We start from the raw sequence: 11,139 nt of genomic DNA on the forward strand, positions 1-11,139 counted from the left end.
TTCTAGAAGTGTGTCTAGAGAAACAATTGATTAGCTCATCCTTAGGTGATTTTTGAAGCCCCTTTGTGGAATGATTTATATGGACTTCTTGTTTTTGTTTTTGTTCTTGTTCTTGTTGTTCTTCTTATTGATCTTGTTCTTCTTGTTCTTGTTATTCTTGTTTTTCTTGTTCTTATTCTTCTTATCGTTCTTCTTCTCCTTCTCCTCTCCCTCTTCTTCCTCCTCCTCCACTTTCTTCTTTTTTCTCCTCCTTCTCCTTCTTCCTCCTCTTCCTCCTTTTCCTCCTCCTTCTTCTTTTTCTTCTTCTATTTTCCCTTCACTTTTCTTTTTCCCATCTGAGGATATCAGGAGACTTTTAAAGTCAATGAAAGATGACCTGTCTCTTTTTGCCTTTTTAAAAGAAAATCCCTTATTGGCAAACATTCTTATTCACAATTTTCTCAACTCAAAGAAGATTCACTTCATTAACAGGCCACCCAAGATCTCACAGGGAAAGTCGAACCTTCCTCTCAAACACCAACTCTCTGTTTTCCCATCAGAGGGTATCAGGATACTTGTAAAGTCAATGAAAGAGTCAGGTCACTATTCTCCTGGCTTTTCCTGCAGACGTAGGGAATTCCTCAAATTTATTTTAAACCAGAGTTAGAAGAAAGCCCTAAAAAGTTATCTGAAACCCACTCAGTTACTTACATCTTGGCACATTTGTGGGACTATTGCTCTAGATTATGAAGACCAAGCAATAGAGTTAAGTTTGCATATTGCATATATACAAATATAACCAAATTATCCTGACAATTCTAATAATTGGGCAATCTCATTTTGAAACCAGGGAAGAAAAGAGAAAAAAGTAATGAATGGCTGAGGCAGAACTTTACTAATGAGAAAATGCTTTTAGGAATAACTGAACACTTGTCTAGCTCCTAAATTCCTTGTCCTCTTGACAGGTACCACATGTGAATACTGATATATCAAAGAACAACAAAGAAATAGAGTACTTGTCCAAAAAGGAGACTTGTTACAGGGTTTCAGACTTGGTCAGTATCTGTTGAGTTGACCTGTTTTATGTGATTGAGAACACAATGTGTTATAGAGAGGTTATTCTCACGATTTATATGAAGGATTAGCCCTTTCTGCTCAAGCTAGGGGAATGATAGAGTGGATTTTATATCTAAAAGCTGAGACTTCTCTTGGGTTCCAGCTGGATGTTATTGCAGCAGCTGATAGCATGCATCTTCCTGTGACTAGTCACTTTATATTAAGATTCTTCTGTGAGCTGTCTTAGGGGATAGCATTTCTTTCCTCGAATTATCGATGAGTTTGTCATGTCAGACCAAAGTGGAGCAATGCCCAGGGAGAGCCCTAAAATAGCCCTCACTGAGGGGTCTGAGAAACAGCAGACATCTTTGAAACCCCCTGTAGCGCCAGTTAATGTTCAAGAAGAAAGCTGTGACTGACACATATAGAAGTTCCTTTATTTCTCTAGTGACTAGCATCTTGCAGACTGACTGGGAGTAACTAAATGTATTTCACATAACTTTTCAGGGCTTTCTTCTGGTTCTGGTTAAAAATAAATTTAAGAAATTCCCTACATCTGGAGGAAAAGCCAGGAAAATAGTGACCTATCTCTTTCATTGATTTTACAAGTATCCTGGTATCCTCAGATGGAAAAACAGAGTTATGTTTGAGAGGAAGGTTCGATTTTCCTGTGAGAAGTTGGGTGGCCTGTTAATGAAGTGAATCTTCTTTGAGTTGGGAAAAAATGTGAATAAGAATGTTTGCAAGGTAAAGGATTTTCTTAAGGAAAGACAAAAATATAGATGTTTCCTGCATGTAAACCCAGGCACTTTTATTAGATTGTTTGGAATGACAAATGGTCCACACAAAAGAACTGGAGGGAAGCATAAAAAGATAAGGAACCATTAACTCATGAGACAGATTCATTCATTGAGTTATTTCTATCTATCATTCAGGGATACCTGCTAATCATGTCTGTAGTTGTGAAAGCACAAGAATTCTTTTTCTTTTTTTTTATTAAATAAATGCTTAATGAAAGAATACACATATGATATAATTCATCAATTCAAAAGCTATATTCATAATATTCTATAAACAAAAATTTCATGTTTTTTTCAAAGTTCAATCAAAACTTGAGAAAAGATCTGATAAATGATACTGAGAAAGATCTATGTGATAACAAGAATTGATAGCTTAACAAGTTTTCTACTGCATTCAGGGCCTACTCTGTTCATCCTGATCTATATCTGTCCACTGGACTTAGATGATTGCAGAGAATAAAGGAAGGCTTGTGACATTAAACAGTCCTCCTTCCCTTAAATTCAACTCACTAGCTTGTCATGATATCACTTCCCTGATTTTATGGTCATCTTCCAAAAAGAAAGACAAGCTATTGGGTCTATATTCCAAGGAATAAAGAGGGAAAAGGATCCACATGTGCAAAAATATTCTTAGCAGTTCTTTGTGGTGGCAAGGAATTGGAAATTAAATGGATGTTCATAAATTGGGCAAATTTTAAATTGGGGAATCACTGAATACTATGCTATATGAATATAATGGAATATTATTGTTCTATGAGAAATGATAAGCAGAATGATTTCAGAAAAGCCTGGAAAGATTTATATGAACTAATGCTAAGTGAAGTGAGCAGAACTAGGAAAACATTGTACACAGTAAAAGCATTATGTGATGATAAATTACTATAAACTTACTGTTTCTCAGCAATGTGGTGATCCAAAACAATTCCAATATACTTGGATTAGAAAATGCCATCTTCATCTAGAGAAAGGATTATGGAGATTGAATGCAGATTAAAGAATTCCATTTTCACCTTTTATTTTTCTTGTGGTTCTTACCTTTTAATTGAATTTTTCTTTCACAACGTGACAAATATGTAAATATGTTTAAAATGATTATACATATATAACTAATTTCAAAGTGCTTTGCTGTCTTGAGGAGGGGAGAGGTAAGAAAAGAAGGGAGAAAAAGTTTAGATTTCAAAATCTTACAAAGATGAATGTTGAAAACTATCTTTCCATGCAATTGGAAAAAAATAAAATACTGTTTAGAAAAAAAAAAGAATAAAGAACAAACAGCAAGAACAACAACATATGCTAACAGAGAAAACAATAATAGTTATAATTGTACAGTATATACTTTGAAAAATAATCCATATCTCAATTTAAAAAATGGCCTTAGATTATTTTAAAGTATTTACAACATTGAAAAATGGCTATTAATTCATTTAAGGAGGGTAAGCACTTGTGAAATATTAGTATAGAATATGTTCTTCATTGGAAGTTTAATTTATGTATGTGCCTCTTGCTAACACAATAGGATTTAAAAGTCTTAAGTAGCAAAGACTATTTTTCTCTCTTGTCCTTATATTTATGTGTGACTTCCTCTGTAAAGAATTCCTTGCTCTCTTTTTTCTTTCATTCTTTCTCTGTGTGTACTTCTTTTTCATTCAGTGAAAAGCCAGACTTGTCTGCTGGGCTTGGACATCCTTTTGCTACAATTATTAGACTTGGAGTCACCATATAATGTGAGAAAGGACAATCAACCTCTGTCTTAGCATCATGGTACCTCACAATGCTTTTTGATTTAGGCAACATGGCCTCTTCAGGTCAATCCCATCATGTCATCACCCATACCCCAATAAGCAAGTTGCTTTTTCTTGGTTACCTCTTCACTGACTTCTCTCTCTTTCACCTCTCTGTCTACTCTTATGTATATCATCATCTTCAAATGAGAAAACACATGCAAAATGCTTTGCAAACATTAAAGGCTTAAGTAAATGCTAACTATTATCATTATTATTATTACTATAACTAAAGCATATTTTAAATTACTTATTTTATTTCCTAGAGTTTTCAGTTTTTGCATCTCCATGCTCCAAAGTTTCTATCCACTATACCATGATTATCTAGCTCATAGTAGCTAATTAATAAATATTTGTTGGATTAGTTTGGCACTTTATAATAACCCATTTATAAATCACAAAGAAAGACATTCCCCAGAGTAGAAGTTTCAGGAACACATGGATGTTTTGTTCTTCAGTTTTCATCATGATACCAATCTTTTGCTAAAACTGTGCAGAGCCAGAATTTGATAAAGAATGAATAAATGTGTTCTCCATCTTGAGCATTAAACTATCTAGTCATGTCCCAGTTGACCAAGATATCTATCAGGTATGGTAACCATAACCTTGTAAAGGTTGACAGGTAGCAACAAGGTCAAACCAACTTGAAGTTTGAGGGAAATGCAGTCTTGGAAGAAGGAAATGGGCCGTAATGCTTGTTCAATCTGTTGAATTTCAATAGACTGTGTAATGCTTCTTATGGAAGGTCTAATTACATAATTTCTTTCTCTTTGAGCAGGCCACTGACTTGGATTGAAGAAAGAGGCCCTGGCCTGAAACGTGAACGGCATATTAATTTCCTTTTTGAATCTGGTCTCCTGGACAGCATCCCTCCTCCAACTCAAGGAAACAAGAATATTTTCCTGAAAGACCAAGATATATTTGTCAAGAAACTTTTGGGCCAAATGTCCACAGAGGACCTGGCCAAGGAGAAGAAACACATCCTGCATTGCATGAAAATTGCTGATGAAATCCAAAAGTACTGTCAACACTCCAAAAAAGACGGGCCCCTGGGAGGAGCAGAGGGCACAGTGTAACACCTCCAAGAGTGGATTTCAGAGTACTTGGAAGTCTTAGAAAATAATACTGGAGTGGTAGTGGTGATGTTTAATTTTTCCCATTAAAAAGACTTTCTTAGAGATGCCATGTATTTGCTTTTTTGTCATCAGCCCTGGGCTCACTGGGTAGACAGAAATTAAGTCTCATACCACAACGTGTTCTGTTCTGATCATATCACATCTCCAGTTTGGGAGTTGTTCTGGACCCTACATTTTAGAAAAGACATTGAAAAGCTGAAGTGCATCCAGAGTTTCCCAACCAAGATCTCTAGGGGTATTCAAAACTATGCCATAAAAGATGGAGTTGAAGGAGCAGACAGTGTTTATCTGGAATATGGGAAGACTTTAGGTAAGAATGGGAGCTGAAGGTGGTGACTGCCTTTAAGTATCTATAAGGCTATAAATATGGAAGATGTAGAATTGAATGTATTCCATTATGGAAGAAGGATGGGATTTGAGTCCTTTGACCCTAGAGGGAAAAAATGAAAACAGTATATGAAAGTGAGAGGGCTAGAGAATGGAAGAAGAGAGGAAGAAAGAATGGGGGGAGGGTCGGAGACAGAGAAAGAGAGGATGAGGGAGAGAGAGGAAAAAAAGAGAGAGAAGAGTAAAATGAATGAGAGAGAAGAAGGAGAAGAGAGGAGGAGGAGGAGGAGGAAGGAAAGAGTAAAGAAGAAAGAGATGAAGGAGAAGGAGAAGAAGAGGGAGAAGGAAGAGAAAGAAAGGCTTGTTATTAGAATTCTTACTAATAAAGAAAGATTAGGCCTTCTCAAAGATAAAATGAACTGCCTCTAGAGGTAATTAATAGTAATAACTCACATTTATAAATCACTTTAAGGTTTGTCAAGTACCTTTCATAATTAATATGGTGAGTTCCCCATCACCAAAAAGTAGAGGATCTCTTGGTGGGTCTGTTTTTGAGAGTGCTCCCTCTCAGTTATGGGTTGGAGTCGATCATCCTTGGGGACCTTTCCAGATTTGGGATTTGGTGATTACGTTTTATTCTTTAATGCTTGATTCCTTCCACAAATTTATCAGTGTGAAGCCTTTTTCCAACGGTGAGGAGCAGAGATTGCTCTTTTCATAAATTTTCATCTCACATGACTCTGGTCCATGTTCTCCCATAAATTCTCTGCTAGGGATCAACCTAGTGTTCTGGAGCCTTCTTCTTGATGATGTGGATACTGGTATAGCATATTACTCTGTCTATTCATTATCCCTCTTTCTTCGTGACTCACTTCCTTTCCCCAATATATATCTAGATCATAGATTTTTAATCTAGTTATTGCTTTTAAAAAAGTACTAATTTTATAATGAAATTTGAGTTTAATTTGTTTTTTATAATCCTATGTATATTACTTTATATATTTAAAAGCTTTATTCTGAAATATCTATACATGTCCAAAATAGCATGAAACAGGGGCAACTAGATGGCACGATGGAGAAGTCAGGACGATCTGAGTTCAAATCTGAACTCAGACACTTATCACTTCCTAGCCTTGTGACCTTGGGCAAGTCACTTAACCCTAATTGCTTCAGCAAAGAAAGAAAAAAGATACAAAATATCATAAAACCAAAAAAAGTAAAAAAAAAAAAAGTTAAGGAATCCTGGTTTGGATAATATATAACAGTTTTTGCATAGAGTTTGTCACTGGCAAGTGATACATTCTAACCCTACCCCCTCCATATTCACCCTCTATGTCTCCATTGCCTTGTAGGTCAGGAACAATTTAAATTCCTTGGAGAATATGATAATTCACGATTTGCATAATTGGCACAATATTGGTATTTAAAAATACGGGTTTTCATTTCTGTGTGAACTTGGGGTGATTGAAAGCCATTGTACATTCTCCCAAGTACAATCCAACCTGCTCCATTTTAAATCCTGTTTAAATCTAGGCCCATTTCATTTTCCATCTGTGGTGACTCTTAAATCTTTGCAAATGTAAAGAGACCTAAAGTTCTGCACACAACTTTGCTGCAAACCCTTTTGTTATTTTCTGAGAACTCAAGGTTTTGTTCTTCCACTCAATAGCTGCAGGGGAGAAATTAGGCAGTGTACTAATGGCCACAGATTCTTTCATAGACCAGACAACTAAATTCTCATCTTTTGGAGAAAGATAATAAGCTTAAAAATGGAATAAAGGGCTTCCATCTCCTAGCAGGATGAGTGGCTCAAACCAAATTGACCTTGTGGTTTGGACCATGAAGCCAAATATCTGCCACTACTTAGTGGTCAGGCCAGTAAATTACAAAACCCAGTTTCTGGAGGTGAATAAACTTCTTGAAGATTGAATGTTCAGGTGTAAAGTCATAAGTTCATGGCATACATGGAGTAGAAAAAAGCTTTGTATTATACTTGGCAGATAACTGTTTTAACCTCTTTTGGTCTTAATTATGTAAAATAATGATATTGAACTAGGTCTTCTGATACTTTGAAGTTTAGTTCTATGATGCAGTTTCCTATGTAGCCACAAAGATGACATTGGAGGATCCAAATCCAAGACACCCAAGATCTCATTTCCTATCTGGCTGCACTACTTTGGGATTTCTCTGACTTCTTCATTAAGCCTCCATATTGGATACTTTCTCCTTCCTCCTCCAACTCCATCCTTTTCTTATGTGTTATCTTCCCTCCACAAGTATAGACACTGTTTTTCTTTCTTCATATTTGTATCCCTGGCACTTAGCACAGTGCATAACACATAGTAGATACTTAATAAATGTTTATTTACTCATTGTTGACCAATGTGACAAAATAATTGATCTAACTGTCTCTGACAATGCAGTAGACAACTAAACAGTTCAACAACTAAACAAAAATATTGGGTTCCAAGCCCTCTGTAAGGCTTTAGGGATACAAATACAAACACAGGATAGTTTCTGCCTATAAGAAATATCTATTCTAAACAAGAGATCTGACACATGTAAAAGAGTGATGGCAGGGAAGGAAGCATTGGTTTAGGCAGTCAGAAGGATTCTAGGCAGTCAAAGAATAATCACACACTTTCCAATAGCAATAGCAATATTGATTTGGTTATCGTTTCCAAAGCAGGGGCAAGAAATTGAAAATAAATCAATCTCATATTGGCAAGAAGGTGGACTGCGCAAGATACCTGTGCTATAGACGTTGGCTTTTGGGGGTTGGCTAGGTGACTCAGAGGGTTCTGGAGAGGAAAGTGAGACTTTTGATTTTGCACAGCCCTCTCTCTCTTGAATGTCATGGTATCATCTCCTTGATATGATGGTCCTCTTTGACAAGAAAAGATAAACAACAGGTAAGATATGGAGCACGGTTCAAAATTGGCTGTATCTTGGCCTGGAGGAGTCCTCAGGGGTCATTGAGTCCAGCTCCCTCACGTTGCAGATGAGCAGACTAAAGTCTGGAGGTGAAATCATTTGCCCACAGCCACATGGGCAATAAGTTCACTCAAGTAGTATAAGGCAAATTGCATTGACCCATCTTTCTATTATGAAGTCTATTTTAACCAGTCCATCAATCCACCTTCTCCCTTGTTTCAACCAATTAATAAAGTTTTTCTTGATGAGTTGCTTAACTAACATTTGTGTGGATACTGAATAGTAGTGAAAGAGTCAAACTCATTTTCTTAGTACCCAGTTCAATTTTTCAGGTTTGGACTGTTTGATCCTGTCAATCTTCCCTTGTCTCCTCTCCCCACTTGGCACTTTAATTTTTACCTTCTCTTACTTATCTTATCTATGTTTTCAAGCATCTCTTTCCTTTTCTGTCTCTGTTTCTATGACACCCAGTAGTCAGAGCCCAAATAGTACCAGCCTACAACCTAGGAAGCTAGAGACAGAAGGGAACGTTGGGGTCTGGTAAAGACGAGGACCCTGGCACTTAAAGCACATTGACTTAATAGCAGTTAATGTGGGGATGGACACCAAACTAATCACATCCAAGACCGTGTCTCTATGGATCTTATGAATGATAGAAAATGGAATAACTACAGAAAGGACAAGAATGGGGAGAGAAGGCTAAGAGAAAAGAAACAGAAGAGATGAAGGAAGGAGATTAGAGCAATAAAGATAAAATGGTTCTTGGCAGCTTTCTAGATGGTCCAGCCTACACCTGAGCAGGAAAACCTAAAATGATTAGGTATGGTGGCACATATGCATAATCCCTACTACTGGGGAAAGCTGAAGTTGCTGGATCATAGGAAGTCCTGAACTGCAATATGGTTAAAGCTAATGAGGCATCTCTATGAAGTTCATTCCCTATATGGTGAGTCCCCAGGAGCGTAGAACCATGAAGTTATCTATGGAGGAGTGAATCTGCCTAGACTGGAAATAAAGCAGATCAAGGGTCTCGTGCCAGTCAGCAAGAGGGAGCTACCCCACAAGTGGCTGCTGTTCTTCCAGCCTGGGAGAGATAAGAAAATAGTCTCCAAAATAATGAGAATGAAGATGATATATTGCACAACATCACAGACTTGGTGGGGAGTCAGTTGTTTTAGCCACATCCAACTCTATGTGACATCTTTTGAAGATTTTCTTGGCAAAAATACTGGAGGGACTTGCCATTTCCTTTTACAGCTCATTTGACAGATGAGAAAACTGAGGTTTAAGTTAAGTTAAGTAGTAAGCCCAAAGAGCTATCACCTTTGATTCAGCGGAATCTCTGCTGAGCCTGTATCCCAAAGAGATCATAAAAAAGGGATAAAAACCCATATATGCAAAAATGTTTGTAGGAGATCTTTTTGTAGTGGCAAGAAACTGGAAACTGAAATGGATGCCCATCAGCTGGAGAATGGCTGAATAAGTTATGATAATATGAATGTTATGAAATGTTGTTGTTCTGTAAGAAATAATCAGGAGGATGATTTCAGAAAGATCTAGAGAGAATTACACAAGCTGATACTAAGTAAAACGAGCAGAAACCAGGAGATCATCATACACAGCAACAAGACTATATGATGATCAGTTCTGATGGATGTGGCTTTTTTCAACAATGAGGTGATTCAGGCCAGTTCCAATGGTGTTGTGATGGAGAGACTCATTTGCATCCAGAGAGAGGACTATGGGGACTAAGTGTGGATCACAACATAATATTTTGACTTTTTGTTGTTTGCTTGCATTTTGTTTTCTTTCTCATTTTTTTCCTTTTTTTATCTGATTTCTCTTGTGAACTATGATAATTGTGGAAATATATATAGAATTCCATATGTCAACATATATTGGATTAATTATCATCTAGGGAAGGAGGGTGAGGAGAAGGGAGGGAAAAAATTCAGAGCACAAGGTTTGCAAAGGTAGATGTTGAAAATTATCTATACATGTGTTTTGAAAATAAAAAAGCTTTAATTTAAAAAAATGAATATTATTGTACTATAAAAATGACAAACAGGGTAGTTTCAGAAAAGCCTGAGAAGATTTACATGAACTGGATTGTATACAATAATAGCAATATTGTAAGGATGTAAAGATGCATTTCTGATCAAGAAAATGTTACAAGATAATTGCAAAGAACTCACCATAAAAATGATACCTACCTCCTGATAGAGGATTGCTGAACTCTGAATGAAGATTAAAGCATCCATCTTTTTTTTTCTTCCTATTTTTGATTTTTGTTTCTGTTTTCTTTTGCAACATGGCTAATATGGAAATATATTTTGCATGACTTCATATGTAAAATTGATACCAAACTGCTTTTTTTCTTAAGGATGAAGGGAAAGAATTTGGAAATCAAAATGTTGAGAAATGATTATTTAAAAAAATTTTTTTTACATACCGTTGGGAAATATTTAAGGAAATAAAATACATTTTGAAAATGAAAAAAATAAGTTGGTTAAGTGAGTTGTCCAGGGTCATCCAGCTAGGAAGGATCTCAGGTCTTTCTGACTCCAGGCCTGATATTCTATACATTTCCCTTAAGTTTATCATTTGCTCTATTTTTCTTTTGCCTTGAGGCTACTTTCCAGTAGAAATGATGACTAATCATAGTGCAGATCTGTGACTCTCCTGGATCTTTCCTTACGTAACGCTTCATTGATATAATCATAATAGACCAACAGAGTTGCCCATTGTTACACAGGTGGGTTGTATCTGAGACAACCTCTGTTTCCTCATCTGTATAATGAAATCTATGAGAAAACAAACTGTTAGTAGAACTATGACTTGGTCTACCTGAGGTGAAAAACAGTTTGGAATGCCTTGAAATCAAGAAAGTAAGGTTGGGGAAATGTTTGCAGCATTTCTTTTTGTAGTGGAAAGAATTTAGAAATTGAGTAGGTGCTCATCATTTGGGAATGGTTGAATAAGTTATGGTATATGAATGTAATGGAATATTATTATTCTGTAAAAAGTGATGAACAGGATGATTTTAGAAAGGCCTGAAAAGATTTACATGAACTGATGGCAGGCAAAACAAACAAACACAGAAACAGCAAGATTGTGTGATGATCA

General features: G+C 36.3%; 1 protein-coding gene across 3 annotated transcripts in view; it reads left to right on the forward strand.

Moving 5' to 3' along the window:
• The window catches only part of BLVRA (biliverdin reductase A), a 46,799-nt gene extending 42,005 nt beyond the window's left edge, over positions 1–4,794 (forward strand). For all 3 annotated transcript variants that reach the window (XM_051984003.1, XM_051983998.1, XM_051984005.1), the window contains one exon: positions 4,395–4,794. In XM_051984003.1, the coding sequence (XP_051839963.1) occupies positions 4,395–4,692 (298 nt within the window). In that variant the 3' untranslated portion in view covers positions 4,693–4,794. The remainder of the gene's footprint in view (positions 1–4,394) is intronic.
• Positions 4,795–11,139: the final 6,345 nt, after the last annotated feature.

Source organism: Antechinus flavipes, chromosome 1, assembly GCF_016432865.1.
Source record: "Antechinus flavipes isolate AdamAnt ecotype Samford, QLD, Australia chromosome 1, AdamAnt_v2, whole genome shotgun sequence".
In the NCBI taxonomy this organism is placed as follows: domain Eukaryota; kingdom Metazoa; phylum Chordata; class Mammalia; order Dasyuromorphia; family Dasyuridae; genus Antechinus; species Antechinus flavipes.